The sequence below is a fragment of the Centrocercus urophasianus genome, unplaced genomic scaffold, assembly GCF_019232065.1.
Source record: "Centrocercus urophasianus isolate 14NV4802_14NV808 unplaced genomic scaffold, USGS_Curo_1.0 seq_18, whole genome shotgun sequence".
Classification (NCBI taxonomy): domain Eukaryota; kingdom Metazoa; phylum Chordata; class Aves; order Galliformes; family Phasianidae; genus Centrocercus; species Centrocercus urophasianus.
The window spans coordinates 12935185-12956544 of NW_024884733.1; the positions used below are offsets into that span (position 1 = coordinate 12935185).

Below are 21360 nucleotides of genomic sequence, written 5' to 3' on the forward strand. Positions count from 1 at the left end.
CTCATTTGTTATGCTACCATAATTAAAGAAGAGATAGCATAGAAGTTACTCCCAAATCATCACCATCATTGCCTGTGTTAAGGGTAATGTAGGACTGCTGTCTGTTGCAATCCAAGTTCTTTCTTTTCTGCAGGATTTAATCTAACAGCCTAGTAAAAATGTCCTGGGAGTGAGTGACAGTGACTTAACAAGAAAGGAATGTAGCTCCTTCATAGCAGAGTTCACTTCCCCTCTACGTGACTGTGAGATTATGACTAGAGATCCTTCAAAGTTCACAAAATCCCTGCCCCTTTCTCAAGGCAAATGAGGAACTACAGATATTTAACTCTGCCTCTCCTTTGGCCTATAACCTTCATACCATCACTTGCAGAATTCACAAGACAGAGTATGTAATGAGATACCCAGATCCGCATGTCTGCTGGTCTGAGTTCATTAGATACTAATAGCAGAACTTTATTCCTAAGTGGGAAACTCTTTCTTGCCAGAGTGCAGCTAGGCTGTACTAATTCACCTGGGCTCTTGCAACAGGAGAAAAAAAAAAACCAACAAGGTTCTGCTGGAGGGTGGGGAGTACTGTCACTGAATAGAAGATATCTTAAAGTTACTTGCTGTGTATTTTAAAGTTATTTATATTGATATGTTTTGTACCTGCAAGCAGTGGACTTGAAAAGGATTCTTCCCTCAAGACTAGAAATATTAGTCCATTTCTTCATATTATCTTAGGGTGTAGTGATTTGACTTTCACATGACTTGTTGAAATAAGACTTAGCTTATTTACTTCATAGAATTTTAAGTTGGAAAGGAGCTCTGGTGATCGTCAGTCCAAGCCCTGCGCCTTAGGCGAAGGAGTGACCAAGATGTCTGTTTAGACCTGCTCTTCCTGAGCTATGCTGTTGTCCCCTTCAAGATACTGGTATTCAGCAACTTACACCTAGGGTATTAGATGCTGAAAAGCAGTACTGTGATTAACAACAAAACACTTCAGTAGTTTGGGTAAAGGCAGGATCTCTTCTGAAAGCCTTCCTGCTCTTCCTGAAGCCAGAACATGCTTTGAACTACTTGCCCGCATTTATTTTATATGTACCTGAAAGGAGGCACAAGGCACACAAACAGTTCCGTGTGCCCATTTCTGTCACTCACCAGGGGTACCTAAGAGTTTGAAGACGACACCAAACAAATACAAACTGCCTTGCTTAAAACCTGCTGCAATATGTAGTTTTCTCTTGATATTCAAATAGCCCCAGCTCCTGTTTTTTTAAGGGAATTACAACCATACCTTCAATTCCTCCAAATCCAGTCACCTGTAGCTGCAGGAAACTGCATCGATCACTCCAAGGCTCCACACACTATTGGGCTGCTCTCCAGGTAGGCACTGCAAATACCTAAAGCAGCTTGGACAATTATCTGATGGCATTCACAAGAGCTCTACTTTCAGCCTGCTTTAGTTGCCTGACCATGGTATCCTATAGGGAAGCAGAACAGCAACCAGTTTCTGTAAGGGTAATTTATTCTTCAAGCTCAGGTGAGGATTTGTGGCAGGCAGGAATGCTTCATTTGGAGGCTGTTGACATAATGACTAGCAGCATGTGTATGATTAGGAAGTCTCACGTCACACCTGAAAGCTATTTTAGTTAAAAGGACTAACTTAGTTAAAAGGTATGCACTCTGAACTATCCTCTGAAACCATGAGATTGTCACAGCTGTAACTCTTTGGCTACAACATTGCTTACATGAAATACACTCAAATATAATTTAACTGGGAAATTCATTAACTTCCTTCTTTAAAAAGCAAAACGAACTTAGTAATCATCTAGAAGTCCTTTCTCCACCCAGCAGCTGCACTGGGGGCAGTGATACTGAATCAATAATTGCAATGAACCAAAGAACCTCTGAGACTGGAAATCATTTAGAGATTGTCCAACGTACAGATTATCTATAAATGGGGATACACTTCTAAAAATGTCCCCTCCTTCCACCATTCAGCAAGTTCCCAAGTCAGGGGCTAAGACATGCAGCATAAGCATGAATACAAACAGAAGAAGACTCCATTCTGTAGTAATTGAAACTTCAAAGCCCTGCTTTGTATATTGATAAAATTTTTACACTGTGCAGACGCTGTTACCTGGAAACAATCTTAGTGTGGAAGAAGAAAGGTTTTGTCCCTCTGCAGTACCTTGTCTGTGGTGCTTTCTCAACAACGGAGAGTTGTTGTTCATTCAGCATCCCAAGCACCAGAAATACCCAAGTGTTTAAAATCACAGAATCGTAGTATGGCCTGACCTCAAGGATCACCATGTTCCAACCCCCTTGCACCAGCCAGCAGGGCTGCCAGCCCCTAGATCGAGTACTAGTTCAGATTGTCCAGGGTCCCATCCAACTTCACCTACCAGCTAGAAATTAATTAATGTTCCTTTTCCCTTCTCATCATCTATCACTTATCCTTTGACTTGTTGAAGCGGCTCATATTAGAGGAATCAGAAGCAAGTATTTCTGAGCATCTCCTGGCAGGCAACTCTTTTCAGCAGCAGATCAGACGAAGTATCCAGATGAAAACAGATCTGGCATTCAGAGCACCAATGAGCTTTGATTTTCTGTATGTCACTTCCAAGCTGTGACTAATCAAAGGTTTAGCAAGCTATTCTGTTACGAGACCATTATGGACCATTTGAGTCACTTAACTGCAGCAGTGTCTTACTTCCTACACTGATGTGTACTACACTGAAATCCCTGGTTCAAGTAATTTTCCTACCTGAAACCTCACTTCAAACAAACAGTTAAAGGAGTTTTAAAAGGAAGAATACAATCATGCTCAACTGAATAAAATCTAGAGCTACCCCCCTGCCCAGAACAAGATGGACTCCATAAAAAATTGTTTTATAGACACAGTCCAACTACAAACTTCAAAAACAAATCCACGTTAAATGACACACCACGAAGATAAAAAGGGCAGCTCGAGACCTGTCAATTCTGTATTTAAGTTAGATGGCATAGAAACTTACAAGAAATTTGTTTATTAACAACTTTGATACACCATTGTAACAACACTATTAATAAAAATCAGGTGTGCTGACACAAAACACATTATTCATGCAAACAGATTATTTTAGCAGTGCAGAGGGTACAGCAGAGATTTACAGAACTGTTACTTTGTCCTGGGTTGTTGGTAACCTTTACTTTTTTTCTGCAACTGTTTCTGCTCTTGCTGATCTGCTTTAGTGCTTCCCAATGCATTTCCCATTCAAGTCTACAAAGAGAAAAAAGTAGGCAAGTAATGTGTAGTCCTGTAACTGCATTTATATGTCTGTAAAAGTAAACTGGGAAAATAATTATGGTTCTTTTGTGTCTGACATCTTCAGTCCTCCCAGGGATCAGAAGCTCCCCAGTTTCTGTGCTTGGCAAAGTATTACTGAAGAACGCAAAAACAGACCCAAACAATGAAAAGAACAAGTACAGCCATCCCTTTCTATAACAATGAGAGGCTGAAGTCACCCCAAATTCTGAACTAGTTGGGGCAGTTCCTCAGCTTGGGCAATTTGCAGCATCTCAGATGTCAGTGAACTTTACTCCCAGGACCTTCCCAAGCCTGGGGGAAGGGCAGTGCTCCCTTCTAGCATCTTGTTATTTTTACCCCAGCATAAAAGAGAAGAAACAAATATAGGCACTACTAGAAAAAGAAGGCGGTGGGGGGTGGAGTGGCATGTCTTGTCCTGGAGAAGAAAGCCATTTAAGATCTAATATTAGAGTTCTAGAACTTTAACATTTCTGTCAAGTGGCCTGCTGCTGTTTTGGCTTGTCTTACAGCAGACACATGAAGGACTACCCACACAGCATTACTCTCCCACCCCCTTGCTGTTGTCTCATTTTTCTCATCCTTTGCTGGGCACACTGAGTGGGAATGGAAGACAGATGAGTACAAACATTTGATCCAATCCATTATGTACCAGCAGAGGGTTTCCTGAGGGGGGAAAGCAATCGAAGGAAAAAGTGGGAAAGGGATGCAGCATGATGGCTGCTGTGAGGCATCAGAAAACATGTGTAACGGTCTACATCTGTTCTCAGGACACAAAGACAAGCACATCAGCTGGCAGGCAAGTTCCCAGCCTGCACTCCTGCCTCACCATGGGTTGGAGCTCTGTCCCATCTTCACTGTCCCGTCTCATGCTTCTGTGTTTTTGCCTGTCTGTTAACTTGTTATTTTGATTCACAAACATCTACAGAGAGAAAGCAGGGTGAGATCATTTGGGAATTCAATCGTTATTTAAAAAATAATAATTACTTAAGAAAAAACAATCACCTTGTAAAGGAAGATAATTAACCTGGGACTACGCAACTAGCTGGATGACACAGTAATACTGGGAGGGACAGCAGGGGCAGCAAGGGTGGCGAAAGCAGCTGAGGAGAATGAATCAAGAATCCCCACTACTTCTGCTGCAGCAACGGGGACTCCTTGTCCATCTGAATCACTCCCAGCTCTCCGCCCACCACCAGAGCCTCCCTTCCACCCCCAGATGTTTATCACCCAACTGAAACACAGATGTCACATGTCAGTGCCTTCATGTGTTGGGAAACTCCAAGTTCTGGGCTGTGTGAACAATGTGCTCTTAATTATGCAATGAGGAGGAGTTTGGACATGCTGCCCCCAGTTTTTCCATACAAAGCTGGGAAGGCTGCTCACCCCTGCGGGAAGTCTTCTCCTCACCCCAGGCTCCAGGGCACGGCTAACTATAGGGAATTAAGACCAGGGTTAAAGAAAAGCTACCAAAAAGTCTAAAACTGGAGAAAGGAAAGCCTCTGTTTGTTTCATGTAGAACTGGCTTAAGAAGAATTCTAGCATTTGGCAAAAGAAAGGGAAGAAAAACAAAGGTCAAGGCTTCAGAGTTTTCCATTAGGTAAGATATTCCTATTCAGAACATTTGCTTAAGTACTGTTCTGAATCAAGGCCAAAGATCTATCTGCTTTTCTCTGTAAAAAGGGTTAAGCCTATCTTGAGGCTGCCTTTTGGTTCCTTTTTGCTTGTTTTTACATGAAAATCTAGGAACGTTACAGGAATCTAAGAGCAGCATTAAAAACAAAAACAAACAACAACAAAAAAAAAGCACCCGGTTCTTTTAATGCTTTTCTGTAGAAATCCATCCAGAAGATTCACATCATATGAGCTGTTCTGGCTGCGGAATTTATCATGAATCACCAAGATTTTGTCACATGGCTCATGAAGAAAAAGACAACTGCCAAAACAGTATGAAAGGGAAAAAAAAAACTTCTGTCTCTTCTAATATTTTCATCATATGAAAATAAAGGCATTTGTATATTCAAATGCTTCAGATACAGTTGTTAACTAAAGCTCTTCATCACTATGAGCTACGTAATAATTCTCTGTGGAAAGCTTTTAATACAACACAGTAATTATCGCAGTAAGAGGCAGAACAACCAGGCTGCAACAGAAGGATGTAATCAAGAGACCTAGTATGGTATTTGGCATAAGAATCTGTGCATGGATGAAGCAGAGCAACTCAAATTTGAATTAAGTTTGTTCAAAACTACAGGATCCATCAGAAGGCAGCAGACCATAGCACGGAGGGACCACTGGGAGTTTGTTTACTTATGTTTATACATTCATACATAATTTGCATCCCTGAGTCCACCCTGATCTAAGGTGTTGGAAAGGAAATAGTATGGCATGAGGGTCAGATTACTTGGTGCCATGGAAAGACAAACTCCCCAAAAGCTTAGAAGCAAGTATCTTTGCTGTGATCACTCAAGTTTACCAGCAGTTCCTGGTCCACAAAGTACGGCTTCTCCGCAGATCCATCATTTGTTTCCATATCAACAGCAAAGCAGAGGAACATGGTATCCAGTGTCACTTCAAACACAGACAGAAAGCTGTGGGACATCAAGTAGGCAAAAAACCCAACCAGCAACAGAGGAACTACCCAAGCTTGCAGCTCCCGGTGGTAGTTAAATGCCATCAATCCTCCAAAAACAGTAAAACATACAACAAAAACCTGTAAGGGCATCGAGAAAGAAATTCAGCCTTGCTAATCACATAGTAATTACAGCTGATACTTTAACAGTACATCCCATCTGAGAGATGGCTATGCAGGTTCTGGCATCATGTAGTTATCACACTTTGTGTTCAATTCAGTGTGTCTATTTTGTAGGGCAGAGGCAACTTTCTACTGTACATTTACCAAAGGCTCTCTGCAACAGAAACTACAAGAGTGGTGCCAAGGACACTACTACAGCACACACAAATAGCAGTAAGGGCTATAAAAAGGATTAAGTTCCTCAAACATTACTTTCTCTCCCAAACTCAGCTTTGAGCATTAACAGTGAGTTCAACGAAAACAAACATTTACTTCCGATATACAAAAATGGAACGAGACCCTGATTTTTCACTTCATTCTTACAGAAGAGCACTTTCTTTACTCTTTCCCTTCTTTTTCACTTACCTTTCCTAGAAATATGATAAAACCTCCAAAACAGCTAACGGATGCAAGTTCAGCAGAACTCTTTGCCAGAATGAAGACAGCATCCTTTGCTGAAGTACAGAAATTTGTCCCATTTATGGCGGTAGTTGTGTACACATGCTAAAATGGGAGAAGATAACACAATGAGAGAGGAAAGATTCTTTTAATCTGGGCTTTACTTCAACACAATTGAAAGTCCGAAACATGATTTGGAAATACTTTCTTTATGAATACAAAGAGTTATTTTGAATAATATGACCGTTTCATTTCAAGCAAGTACAGTAATTAAGTTCTAACTTTAAACTTTTCTTCTACATCATTTCCACTGTTAGCAAATGCTAGAACATGATTGGTTTCTAAACCTACCTTTAACCAATTTATTTTTAAACACCCAAGTTCTCTACCCTAACTTTTGTTAATAAAAATGACAGTTACAAAACACTTCTCAGAAGTGATGCTATCTCAACTTCTTCTCTGTGAATCTATTCCCAAGACTGCTGGCAGCCTATGTAAGTGGAACAGTCTAGCTAAGTAGTTACTGAGTCATTTAAAAGTTGATTAAAGCCACGACCCTTTTAGACTATCCACACGCTACTGAAACTCAAGCTTATGGCCACAGCCATAAAATACAGTAATTCCATGAACAACAAGAACTGTGACAATGACTGTAGAAGAGCAGTTAAAGGACTCTGGACAAGCTGGGCGAGTCTTACATCACAAAAAATAACAAACACAGCAGACTGGGGAGCACTCATGGTTTTTTAGTATGGGCAATTTTGTAAGGAAAACTGCCAAGATGAGGGGTGACCATCTTGGATTATTTTAGCAACTGCTCTGTATAACGGGACGTATCTGTTCCATCTACAGAACTCCTCAATGAGGTCCTGAAATAACATCCAAAATACAAGCTAGGAAAAACAGCACTTGAGACACCCGAAAGGTTAGCTGGACTTTGCCATGTTTTAGGAATAGTTGTCCTTTTCTCTAAGTAGTAGGAGGTGGATTATGTCTCAAAAGAATAGTTACAGTCAGTAAGAACCACAGTGTACAGTCATTAAGAACTGCAGTGTGCATGGGATTATGGTTCTGAAGGAATTTATATACCCTGACACGTACTGAAGTCTTAAGATTATTTTTTGCTTCAAATGGCAGTGGGAAAAAAAATGGTTTGATGAAAGAGCATTGGCCTACTATAAAACTCTTTCTGTTAAAAAAAAAAATATATAAATCTTCTTACTTATAAATCAAAATATAAAATACCTTCAGATATTTCAAGGCAGAGAAAATTAATTCTGCAGGGCCCACTTTTACCCAGTTTCTGTAATACTCTGTAATGTAGCAAAGCTATACTAACATTACTGTACCTTAAAATATTACAGAGAAACAAAGAAATTAAACACAAAGATGCTTTGTATACTATACTATACTATAGTATCTTCATTTTGAACATTATTTATTTTATACTTAACAAAGGATTTTTCCTTCTGATTAGTAAGCCAAACAAAGAGTATATTAAGCAGTGATATTCTGTAAACATTGTACTGGGATGGCAGCTAGTGCCCCAATAGATGGAAATAGTGTAAATAAGAACCATAGATTTTTTATCTACTCCTAGAAAAAATAAAAATAAAAATAAAAAAAAAGAAACACAAAGATTCCTCTGAGCTCTACAGAAACAAATATTTGCATAAAAATCTGTTTAAACAAGCAAGTTCACTTCTTTCCTAAACACAAAAAACTGCTTTCTACACGAACATGTAACACTGATGCTGCTGCCCTCCACTGTCTGCCTGCAGCTGTCCCTGCATCTTTCAAGTGTGGTCAGACTTGTAACACCTTGTGAATTAAGTCTCTTGCAGCACCTCCATTAGCAGAGAGGAAATCAAGACACAAAGTGGAAAAATGGGTTTGTAGGTTTGTTTCTGTCCCATGAGAGCTGAATTCACAAAGCAGATCCTGATCCAGTGAGTTCAGTGTGCATATTGCCAATTAATTAATCAGAGACTCTGTATTCATTATAAATTAAATAAATTATGTTTAAAAAATTAAAGAAGTATGCTAAAAATGCATGTGCACTTGTACAAACACTGCTTCCAAGCTTTAAATAAATAACTGCTTGTTTTCATTCTGGAATTAGCCACTTCGGCATCTGAGGAATGTGCAACGAAAAGAATTTCTGATATTTATTAACTAGAATGGTTATCTTGGAAAAACTGGAAAACAATTCTGGAGAGCAAATACTGCCTGCATTGGCATTTGTGATTTACAAACCAGGGAACAAGAAATGGCATTTAAGACAATTACCACCTCAACAAATCATACGCGTCTCAATCACTCCTAACATCCGAGCAGGTAGTAAGCCTGCATTACAGAAGACACACAGAAACGAAGGAAGTACCTGAAGGCTGCAAAACTAGACACTGGCATGGGTGAAATAAGAATGTTACTAGTAAAAGCTGAAGATTCAGTCAAGCGACCTCTGCCTTTAAGGGAAAAATACATTTCCATTACAAACTCAAAGTTGCACAGCAAGCAGCAGAAATGATTTCTCATCATAACCCACCAAGAAATAACTAACATGCATAAGCTAGTCCCAATATTTGCAAATCATTTTGGACTTTGGACTAAGAAGTTTATATACCCCATTTGTTTTCAATGTAGGCTGCTCCAAAAGTAATGCATCGTATTTATTTCCAAGAAAATTACAATAGATACATAGAACACAATAACAATACCTGACAGAGCAAATTCTCAGCTACAAAACACTATTTTTCCACATAGTCACCATCACTAGCTAGGTATTTTCACCACTGATGAACAAGAACCTGCATGCCACGCTCATAACAATCTGCACCGGTGGAGGTGACCCACTGTCACTGCCACCACAACTGAAACGCATCACCCACTGCCTCACTGTGCTCACACCCACTGTGTGATCTCCATAAATGTTCAGCAAGAGTCAATGAATGTCAAGGGGTGCCATTTTTTCCTCATGGAGGAATTCAATGACACACCTTTGCTTCATACTCACTTCCGTATCAGATCCCATTTTGCCAGACTTCCCCTCTACTCCCATTCATCACATGGCAACAAAATGTAATGGAATATTGGTGGGAAGGTTCAGCCTACACTGCCATACCACCAATATTCGCCTCTGACATTGTAAGCCAATGTAACAACACAGCAGCCATTACTTTCAGAGCAGCCTTTGTATCGTAGGCCATGTGCAGCAACCCATTCCTTTGCAAAAATATGACAGCTGAGAAGGCTAAAGTGGCAGAGCACCATTAGCTAAGAGTCTGCTATCATTTAGAAATAGACCATTAAAATGTGCTGTTTTTTTCCCTGCTGTTGTATTCTCTTTCCCCAAGCACAAGAGCTTTAATGGAATTGGAAATGTTTGAGAGAAGGGCAGCAGGAATGATCCAAAAGGTATGGAATGTCTTCTGTCTGGGGAAGTACTGAGTACACCAGACTCTGTTGTCTGGAAAAGAGATGACTGAAGAAGGATGTGGTAAGAGGACTACAAAAGCATGAGAAACATGGAGAGGGTAGGTGGGATTAGATGCTCATTTTTTCTTCTAATATACAGACTAAGCAGAGTGCATATAAAGCAGCAGGAACCAAATCTGGAAAAAGATGACAGCTCTTCTCACTGCAGTCTGTAAGATGTGAGCTTCTGGCCAAAGGATGCTCTAACTGCTAGTAATTCCCATGAGTTCAAGGGAGAGGTGGAAAGTTCAGAGAAAAGGAATCTCCAAGAGGAGAAACTACACTCAGCTCAGAAAGTTTCTAGGCCAGAAACAAATCCAGAAACTGCACTGGGAACAACACTCTCATCTCTGCACTCCACTCACTGTTGGAGACAGGACACCAAGCTAGGCACAGCTTCAGTGCGGCCCAATGCAACTGTCATATATCTAAATCCTGCTTAATGGACTGATTTTTCACAGTGGCAGCCTCTCCTGCAGAGACAAGCAAGTGGTAATGGGACTGACAGCGTGGGAGACTATGGGTTAATAATAGCCCTCATCCTTGCACCAGGAAGTTGGTACTGTATCATCAACTTTGTGAAGAACAGAAGCGCCTTCTGGCCTGCAGCCTGGGAACTAGACACTGCTTTCTCAGTGTCGGGATGAATAAATAAGGAATGAGAATGTTTACATATTTCCAAATACCACACCATGTAAAAAAAAACTATTTAAAGAATATATCCTTCTGTGCTTCATAACACAGAATGTCAAGGGTCTTGGAAAAACCGACCCACCAATTTCATGAGAAAGGCCCTGTGGCTTAGACACAGGCCATAAGTTGCCTGATTGTTCCAAATAATTGCTACTTTGTGAAACAGCTGAATTCAGTCTTCCATTCCAGGGCTTTCTTCAATAAAATGAGCTTGGGGAAAGACAGGATTGCCATAGCAACAGAATCCTCTTAAAAAAGAGGCAGGAGACATGCTGGTCTCACATCCCATTTCAGCTTTTTCTGCTCTACTGATATTTTCAGGCTGATCCAATCTTCTTGTTGCTGCCAACTCTTGGGGGCTGCCCTGGCTACCTACAGCCAGTACAATGCCATGCAGCTCAAGGTGAGCTTTTACGTGTCCTAGCCTGCAAATGTCACAGCTGCCATAGGAATCCCCTCAGAAAACAAAATCTATTGCTAGCAAGTGGCAATGACATTTCTGTGGCTGCTGTACAAGCCATTGGTGAGCCGGTGAGACAGCTGTATCATGGCTTTCAGATGGAGGAAGGAAGATAGAACAATGTGGGCCTGTGAGACCCCACTGAAAGAATGAAGACATGAAAACCTGTAGCAGGCATTCAGCCACTCCAGTCCCTGGTTATTTCAGGTTATTATACTACATGATTTCTTATATTAAGTGGAAAACTCCCTCTTTAAACTATGTAGGGCTGGTCCCTCTTCCAGCCCTTACATACGGAGCTATTCCAGACCTTTGTCCCTCTAGTCCTCCGGATCCTTCTTCCAATTTCCAGGCAATATTTACTGATGAACAGTTTACAACTATTTATTCTTCTGCCAATCTCATCTTGGCTTTTACCCTAACTTGCAGTTTCTCTTCCTGATGCAATGAGAGACAGCAAATGTGCTTGCTCTTACCCTTTATGTATTATTCTAGTCCCATCTTGTGAGATGAGCCTGGCTACATAACCAGCAACTTGTACAGAGGCATTCATCCCTCTTTCTGGTGCCAGTACTTAATCCCATACCTTCCCTAGGACTGAATCTAACACTTCTGCAGCCACGTTAACTAAAGGCTGTTGCCCTGTACTTGACCAGCACACTCTGAATATTCTATTCCATCACTTCCCCAGTTAATATGAAGCTAACATAGAAAAGGTTACTACTGATTCTTAGTCTTGATGACCTCGATGAGGGCATCGAGTGCACCCTCAGTAAATTCGCAGATGACACCAAATTGGCTGGAAGTGTGGATCTGCCTGGGGGTAGCGAGGCCCTACAGAGGGATCTGGACAGGCTGGAGAGCTGGGCTGAAGCCAATGGGATGAGTTTCAACAAGGCCAAATGCCGGGTCCTGCACTTCGGCCACAACAACCCCAGGTGACGCTACAGGCTTGGGGCGGTGTGGCTGGAGGACTGCGTAGAGGAAATGGACCTGGGGGTATTGATTGATGCTCAGCTGAACATGAGCTGACAGTGTGCCCAGGTGGCCAAGAAGGCCAATGGCGTCCTGGCTTGCATCAGAAACAGTGTTGCAAGCAGGAGCAGAGAGGTGATTGTTCCCCTATATTCAGCACTGGTGAGGCCGCACCTCGAGTACTGTGTCCAGTTTTGGGCCCCTCACTGCAAGAAAGATATTGAGGCCCTGGAACGTGTTCAAAGGAGGGCAACAAAGCTGGTGAGGGGTCTGGAACACAGGCCATATGAGGAGAGGCTGAAGGAGCTGGGAATGTTCAGCCTGGAGAAGAGGAGGCTCAGGGGAGACCTCATTGCTCTCTATAACTTCCTGAAGGGAGGTTGTAGTGAGCTGGGGGTCGGCCTCTTCTCTCATGTCATTAGTGATAGGACCAGGGGGAATGGCTTCAAGCTACGGCAGGGGAGATTCAGGCTGGACATGAGGAAGTATTACTTTTCAGAAAGGGTGGTCAGGCACTGGAATGGACTGCCCAGGGAGGTGGTGGAATCACTGACCCTGGGGGTGTTCAAGGAAAGACTGGATGTTGTGTTGAGGGACATGGTTTAGTAGGAGCTATTGGGAATAGGTGAACGGTTGGACTGGGTGATCTTTTAGGTCTTTTCCAACCTTGGTGATTCTATGATTCTATGATTCTAGGCTAATCACCATCAATAAGAAACCACACAGTAGCCTCCCAGATTTCCCCCAACAGTCAAGAAAGCCCAACTTTCCATTATTTACATTCTACGTTACATTTGCAGTTACATTTGCTGGAAAACATCTCACCTTCCAATTTTCTTTGTTTTCTACTCTGTCATGTACTCCCCCATAGCTGTGTTTCAGGGGGCACAACCAACACAACTTTCTCCTGGGAGGGTGTTCCCACTGCTGCACCTGGGTTCCACTTCAACACAAGACATCAAAGCAAAAACAGGTAATTCTCATCCAGCTACTTCCCCCACATGGGCCACTCTACGGAGGAAGTAAAGACCTACGGTATTTATCTCCTGTCACGGCATACATGAAGTTTCTAGTGGGAGAACAGACAAATTTAAAACAATATTTCATGAAGATGAATGTTTTAGCCAATTTTAGTCAATATTTTCAAGATGACTGAAAATTTAGCTTAATATCTACAAGAAATTTTGCCAGTAATATTAAAATAAGGTATTGTTTTTGGGAAGAAAAAAGTATTTGATGGGGCGAGGCACAATGTGTTTGGCAGTGCACAGAAGAATTGTACTCACATTAGCATCCTGAATTTTGGTTTTATCTAGGTCATTTCTCCAGAAGGCACTTAAATACAACCTCTTGATAGGCTTACATCCAATGTTTAAGAGAATTAGCTGCCACAGTTACGTGGCCATTAGACAGATGTACTTCTGATTGTTATTTTGGAGTTGCCTTTTTTTTTTTTTTTTTTTAAACTAGACTTTTGCTGGCTTTCAGTATCAGTGACAAGTCCCATTTCCAGCAAATGCAGGCTGTCACTACTGTTCATCACTAACAGTTACCACAGGGCCCGAAGGCTGCAGAGCAAGCAACTGTACTGAAGAAAACAGAGAAACCACATACAGCTCAGCAACTCCTTCAGAAATCCACGTGCTGTGCTTTGGAACTGCTGCCTGCCAACTGGCTGCAGATGGACCCAAAGCAGACAGAGAAGAGCAGAATTATCCTGAAATATATCGTTAAATATACATATACATATATATATATATTCATTGCAACAAGGCTGTAAAGAAAAAAAGTGACCACTTTGATGTATCGAAAGTTAAGACTTCGCCACCATTTAAGGGAGCAGGAGACAGACAGACCTTGTAGCTCCCAAACCACATAAAGAAAACAGTATATTCTTTTTGTGGAAGAGAAATTTCAGTCTCCCAGATTTTACTCGAGATGATTGGATATATTTATCTGGAACATACTGAAACCATCAGAGCCAGAAGATGAAAAATCTGTGGTAATTCTGACAAGTGTTGGCAAACAGAACTGTCAAGTAAGGATAATGACTTTATATTCACAAAGCACTTTTCATCCAGATAGAACCCAGAGTGCTTTACAATTGTTACTAATGGATTATACACACACATGAATCACTTTGCCCATGACTGAAATGGAACAGCTTAAGGAGTGAACTGTTTAACAGCACATAGCAACCTGACACCACAGTTTAGCACAGGATCCAGTTGCAAATCCAAAAGAAAATTAGGAAGGCAGAATGTAATTACCCACGCTGCGATCAGAATAGGACGCTGGGTTTACATTACCCTTCCTGCAACCACTGCCATTGGAAACATGGGAACGGTCAGCATCCAGCTCAAGGAATGTCACAACACAAAGATCACAACAGGGACCTCTTCAGCCCCGCTCAAGTTAAACTGCAACCGAGCTGAACACAACCTATCTGAGCCTGGACAGGAGCTGCCTCAGACTCAGCAATTAAAGTTTGTGTTACATCTCACCTGAAAAATGGCACATTGTCCCTCTGACATCACCATAATGCAGCACTCGGTTGATACCACACGGGAAGAAAGAAGCTCACACACAGTCACCAGTGCTACTTCCCCCAGCACCTGTTTCTCATCTGCAAGTTTCCCAGAGGGGAAACAAGGGGCTCTGTTTAATCTTGATTAAAGTCGTGAATGAAGGAGCAGAAAGAATTTAAATCATCTAAGCAATCTAACAACAGGTTGAAGAAAATACTGCAGAAGTGAAGAGGAAGGCTCCTCTTTTCCTTAAAACAAAACAACAACAATGAAAAAAACCACCACCAAAAACCTTTCAAGGTAATTTTATGCTTGTTACAATGGAGAATAAAAGGATAAAGGCAAAAGCACAGTAAGGAATGCTAATACACACAGTGAGCTTTGGACCAGCTTTTGTAACAGCTGTTCTGAATTTCTGAATTTCAACTCAAACAAAATCAAAATCCAAACTTAAAAGTATGTTCAAGATGTTAGAAATGTGTACAAGCAATTTTTAAAAGCCCCAAAAGTCCTGCCCTCAAGTCCCCATTCAACAGCTATGTGAAACTTCAAGCTGTCACTGATCTCAGTGAGAGCTCTGAAGTTCACCCTTTCTGTTAATCACGCTGCATGTTAAGCTTCTTAAAGCCATGGCTGTTGGGTTTTTTCCCCTTTGGAAACGAAAACCTTCACTCTTAGTCAATACATATATATATTTAAACAGGCTTGAATAAATTCTTTATAGAAAAAACAAAACCACCAATTACTCTATGAAACACAATAACATGAGAATAATATTACTCCTTCATACTGATATAATTTCTCTTAAAATCTTAAAAAAAAAAAAAATTGCTCTCACTTTTAGTCTCTCAAATTACCCATTTTCAGCACACAGCACATGATCATCTTCGCCAAAAAGATGTTGAAACAGTTATCTAACAGCAAACACAGTATCATGATTATTACACTAAAAATCATGACCTGTACAAAAACAGAAATTTGCCTACAATAGATTAGGAAACAGGAAATCTTTTAAGGGAACAAGAGCTACAATACAGCTTTCCGAAACAAAAGAAAGTACGTTACAGTAATTAATTCTCCTTGTAACAAACACACTGCGTACAACAGCTGGAGAAAGTAAATGCTATGATGCTGGCTATCTCTTTGGAAGGCAGGAAGCCAAGGGGAAAGGGTGACTATAAATGGAAAGCCTGGAGTCAAAACGAACTCTGAGATTCCTCACCAACTTGGTGACCATAAGATCTACCTAAAAAATGTGAGTCTGGAAAATTCATCAGCTGGAAGCAGAGATTTTACTGCACAAATGCTTACTTAATCTAGGTTGAACTAAATGAAAAATGTTCTTTTCATGGTTGTCCAAGAGTAGGCTTTATTTATGCGCCTACTTTAGAATGAGAAGTCAGACCCTTTATCGGCATCGTCTTGTTTACTGCACTACTGTTCTCAGCAATGAGAACAAAGAAAGCAGCAGATACGGAGTTACGAATCAGCATGAACATCTGATTCCTTGTCACATTAATAATACCACAGCCACCAGAGATAACAAAAGGGCACTGATAAAAACTGGCTATTTACAATGATGTATACAGAGGTTGGAAAAGTATATATACACTTGCAGAAAAGGATCAGGAAGGAAAGAGTAGGAATCAAGTGTCTGAAAAACTGCTGCACTTCAGAAATCATCTATTTCCAACAAAAACCCTACTGAAACAAAACTGCTCACAAAACAAAGACGTCTTTCAAATACAGAGAATATTATATAATCTGTTTTTTTTTTTCATCTTAGATTGTATTCCCAGGTATCTCAATAACAAATCAGCCAAGAATTCCATTTTTTTCAATAGGGACATTCAGGTGAAAAATTCTGCGTCTAGTTTAAGGACATTTAAACTAGAACATCTCCAGGTGGGTTTCTTACTTCACTGCTTCCTTCCACCTGGACATAGTCTCCCTGGCACAACTCAACAAGATATTAATCTTCTTACCTTCAGAAATAGCAGGTGGCCCTGTGAGGGGTCATCTCAAGCTGTGTTAACAACTTTTCCGAACACTACACTCAGCAACATTGCATGCCATAAAGCATCACAGAGCTGACAAACAACCTTTATCAACACTTGAGGACTCTGTTGGTTTGTTTAGGTGGCCAGCAGGTAGTTTTGGCTTGAATGCACCACATGTTGCTTTCGTCATGCTGAATGAAGCCAGCAAGCACACAGTTCATAGAACAGGTGTGCAGATGGCTGAGTGACAGAGAGATGACAGAGTGTACCTGATTAACGTATCTTAAGCAACTTTCCTGGCACCACAACCAGCAGAAACAGCACTTCAACAGGCACTTCGCACATGTACTTTCCTGCAATAAAACGAAACGTCTGGTTATTGGCCACAGAATTAGACTGAAATAAAACTGCCATTTCGAAAGGCATGCTCTGCAGGTGACTGACTTCCAACAGAGCATTCACTTACACAGCAGACACTTCCTTTTGGATTACTGGAATTGTTTTTAATTCAGACCCTACACTATTAATGACTGATGAGCTGAGTCTAAGGGTTTTGGGGGGCTTTTTTTTTTTTTTTTTTTTTTTTCCTTCCTGTGCATGGAAGATTCCTATCCAGGAAAGAAAATAAGTGCTGTAAGCAGCTTGGTGAGCTAACAGCTGCACAGAGGAAAAAAAAAAAAACAGGCAGGCAAGTCAGTAACCCTTAGAGTACTTGGCAGTGATTAGTGAGACAGTTTGTTTTCCTTTTGTTTGGTTGTTTCAAACTTTTTTTTGCCAATTATCAAAAAAAAACCCTTCACAGTTCTGAAATGACTGGCACACTAATGGACAAATGTCAAAAAAACAGGCAGGGTTTTAGTGTGTATGTTGAACTAAGCATGCATTATGATTCAGGACAGGAGGAAAAGACTTGTATTTCCTAGAACAGGCCATTGATCTACATTAATATCATGCCAAGAGCAGAGGAGAAAAGCTCAGTGTCTGCTCTACCTCCCACATCTCCATCAAGAGCTCAGAAGTGAGACAACAGAGACATCTTGGTAGCCCTGGTAGCATTCCAGTTTTAAATGGCTGTTTTTCTCACCAAAAGAAAATTCAGTTCAGCGATATTTGAGTCTTTTTAACCTTATTTTTTCAGAGACCAGAATGTTCTTCTGTTTTGGAAAGCAGAGATCTTCCAGTTACTGTATGAAATCCTCATGTCCCACAGCTGCCGTGATAAAACCATAAACCACCCAACCTTTTTCCCCACAGACCTCTTGAAAATATTCATAGGATAATTCCTTTAAACTGCACATACTTTAATCTTGCTATGCTTTGCCAGAGAGATGATTTTACTACAGCTATATTTGTCTTGCTAAATACTGTTTATTAGAAATAGAGCAGAGGACTATTTTGCTATTTGGCTTGAAGACTGCTGTGTAGGAAACACCAGTAAATTTACCTGCAGACCTTGCAGACCCCTGATTTCTCAGAAAACAGGAGCTTTTTTTGCAAAGGTGACAAAGTCTGGAACTCTAGAAGAACGCAGCATCTGTTCTCCGCCCTTTACTACTAATTCTCCCATCTTCTGCACAGAGAGCTGCTAAGGAAAGTGGCCACAGACTATCCTTCCTGCCATGAGAAGGAGCAATGTTAGTTTGTGGTGGATTCCTCTGTGGAACAGGGACGTGAGCTGGCCTCTTCAGGAACAGTTATCAGTCATGTCATATCCTAGCCGGATTCACAGCAGTTGGTCTAAAGGACCTTAGAGCACACAGCTACTGATAAAAATAATCCTTGCAAAGTATTTCTTCAACACATATTCAGATTATAAAAACTCGTACGCAGTAAGTCTGCGTCTTCTGCCTCCTCTAGATGTAAACAATTCTGTCTTCTTTCTAGCACAACTCAACCCACCTACCATCTATACCCAAAATTCAATGTAAATATCCTGTCAAAGCTCTACATAATATACTTCAGGGCCAATATATGTATTCTAGAGGAAAACCAATGAATGCACCTGCATTTAAAATCTTTGCCTAAATCTTCCTCTGATGTCAGAGCTGCGCAGTCCTAAGAGCCTGTTCTATTTGCCAGAGTGCCAAAACTAACCATGCTGGTGTGTTTTCAGCAGAAGGTCAGACATGCAGAGATGGAAGAAAGACAGGAATTAAAGCAACAATCACAACAACCAAGATATATTTTTATATGCTGTAAAAGATGCAATTTGGAACCTATATAAATCCTCAGAATAGTTCTTGCTTCACGTGTTTTCTTCTACAAATACATCACAAGGCAGATGAAATCTTTTCTATAAGAAGTATTTTACGCTAAACAGTGCAATTCTTACTTACCTTTACTTTTTTAAAAAATTATGATGCAAAAAAATTTAAATATTCTATCAAATCTGGATTTTTCACTTATCCGTGATAAAAACATCTACATATAAAAACTAAACCGGGTATTTTCTCCTCTTAAAAACATCTGAGTTGAGAGAAGAAAAAAGGAAGCATTTAAAAAGGCTCTCTTCATGAAGGAAATGGGTAAAATATAAAGTTTAAGTATATTCTTCACATTTCTTTTCCTGCACGTCACCTTTTAACTACTATTTCTACGTGTTACAGAAATATACTTACCTTTGGCTTTAGGATATTATAAAGGTACAAGAGAACAATCCTTGGTATTCTCAGTATGGTGATTAAAAACGAGCCTTTTACAACAGTTCCTAGATGATAGCAAAGAAGAACTGAAATGGAGGAGAGGACTGGATGACGTGGTGGGCTATTTTTGTTTCTGGAAAGAAAAATAAACAATTCAAAATTGTTTTGGAAACTGTTATTTAAGAAGATACGCATTGTATCATTCCAGTATTTGGAAAAGTAAAGACCTAAGCTGGTACACCCTTTCACGTTTAAAACAACTCCAGTTTTCCTTCTGACTTCGTGTGAACTTTAACCCCAGTCCAAAGGAAAGCAGCCAAGTTTAAAACTTTTACTGGATTGCTTTAACTCTTCAGCAATTAATATCTTGACATACTCAGCAATGGAAAAATATCTAGAAAAACCTACTATGGAAAATATCAGAAGAGAACATCTGAGAACATGTCCTCCAACACCTCTCTGCACTTTCTGTTACTTCTGTTATCCTCCAAAGTCATCTGTCAGACTTTTGTTTCTGCAAGATTTCAGTCTGAAGGAATGAATCTGCTATTTCTGCATTAATGGTAAAATTGAAAGCAGAAAAATAAATATGACACAGTCTCACGTGCAAAACTGAGATCTGCTGTTTACTTCCACTGCTGCAATTTGACCAAATTCAGTTTGAAGTTTGTTCAGATAACTAATGCTTTTTTTCCTTCCCCCCCCCCCCAACTGAACAGGTTTTGTTTTAAACTGGAACACGCAAAAAAGAAATTTCACGTTGTATGTTTAAAATTATGATTTGGCAGAAAAACCTTGTAATTCCACTGCAATCTAACCTCTATCATTTTTGGGAAATGATGTGTCTCTCATATTTGAAATGGAAAGACAAAATAATAACCTCATGCAATTAGCTTATGAATCCCAAATACAAGCTTTATTTTTCTGCTTCCTTTATAACATTCAGCTTTCTTCAATCATTTACAGAGAATAGTGTGGAAAAGCTCTCAAGAATTTAAAGGAAGAACAGGAAACTAACTTAAAACCATTCTCACTCTTCTTCAAATGCTGTAAGAAAACAGAAAATTCACAATTCAATTTACACTGTCTAAACAGCTAAAAAATATACGTCAGAAGGTTCAAGAAAAGCACTGATTAATGGTGATAAACTACCTTACTGAAAGGCAAATGTATGCAGCAATCCCTACCCCGAAACATTTCCTCAGGCAGCAGAATCAGCAGTTACAATCAGACAGCACAAATCCTGTGTTCATAAGCAACTCCTTCAAAGCTTATTACCTTGAAAAATTAATACTTTGCAGGAGAAACTAATGATAAGAGGTGGTGACTGGCTGAAGCTAAAATCTACAAACACATCTTTATTAAATCTTCACATACACCCCTTCAAGACAGGTATCACAGTTCTGCAAGAACCCTGAAGGTATCACTGCAGTTCATTCAGAACATAACAACTTCACAGCTGAAAAGTTCTATGTGAATATGTGAATGTACCACATTATTTTAAATAGGAAATTCCAGCAAAGCATTTGCTGCTTTTTTTTTTTTTTGGTCTCACCACTAGGGGAACTGCTTGAGGGATACTGGAATTCTCTACTTCATATATATATATTTCTTCATTAAAAAAAGTGATCAGGTTTCCATGTTGGAGTCACACACATACCAAAACACAGGCCTTATTCTATCCATATAGTAACAGCGTTTCCTTTTCCCTTTTACACTGCCTTACTATAACAGCCTCAGACAGATCTCAAAATATAAAAGATTAAATTTCTGCAAGTTAAAAGCTAACCAAGATTGAGAAATACAAAAAGGACAAAGTTTACTCACATGTTAATAATCTACTTGCTACTAAGAAGAAGGAGAAAAAAGGCTTTGGTATTTTAGCAGGTCTGATTAATGAGCAGAATCTCAGAATTTGAAGTTTAGATAAATTTCTACACACTTGGAAGCTCTTGCACATCTTCTTTTCCTAGCAAAAGAATTCTCACAAGAACAGCATCTGACAAAGCTTCTTGCTTTGCTTCCAAACAGAATAGAATAGAGAAAGAATATTTTCTCTGCTCAGGGAAGGAAGCATAAGGAAGTGGTAGCTAAATGCAACTA

The 21360-nt window shown here is 40.1% G+C and overlaps 1 protein-coding gene across 3 annotated transcripts in view; it reads right to left on the bottom strand.

Moving 5' to 3' along the window:
* Positions 1 to 2951: 2951 nt before the first annotated feature.
* SLC44A3 (solute carrier family 44 member 3) overlaps positions 2952 to 21360 on the bottom strand; it is a 39055-nt gene continuing 20646 nt past the window's right edge. The window contains exons 11-16 of one of the 3 annotated variants that reach the window (XM_042820223.1): positions 19234 to 19390; positions 16885 to 16968; positions 6450 to 6587; positions 5766 to 6002; positions 4119 to 4211; positions 2952 to 3244 (exon numbers count right to left, since the gene is read on the bottom strand). In XM_042820223.1, the coding sequence (XP_042676157.1) occupies positions 3239 to 3244; positions 4119 to 4211; positions 5766 to 6002; positions 6450 to 6587; positions 16885 to 16968; positions 19234 to 19390 (715 nt within the window). In that variant the 3' untranslated portion in view covers positions 2952 to 3238. Of the gene's footprint in view, positions 3245 to 4118; positions 4212 to 5089; positions 5226 to 5765; positions 6003 to 6449; positions 6588 to 16884; positions 16969 to 19233; positions 19391 to 21360 lie in introns of those variants that run through there. The other 2 variants (XM_042820224.1, XM_042820225.1) reach the window with 2 other exon arrangements.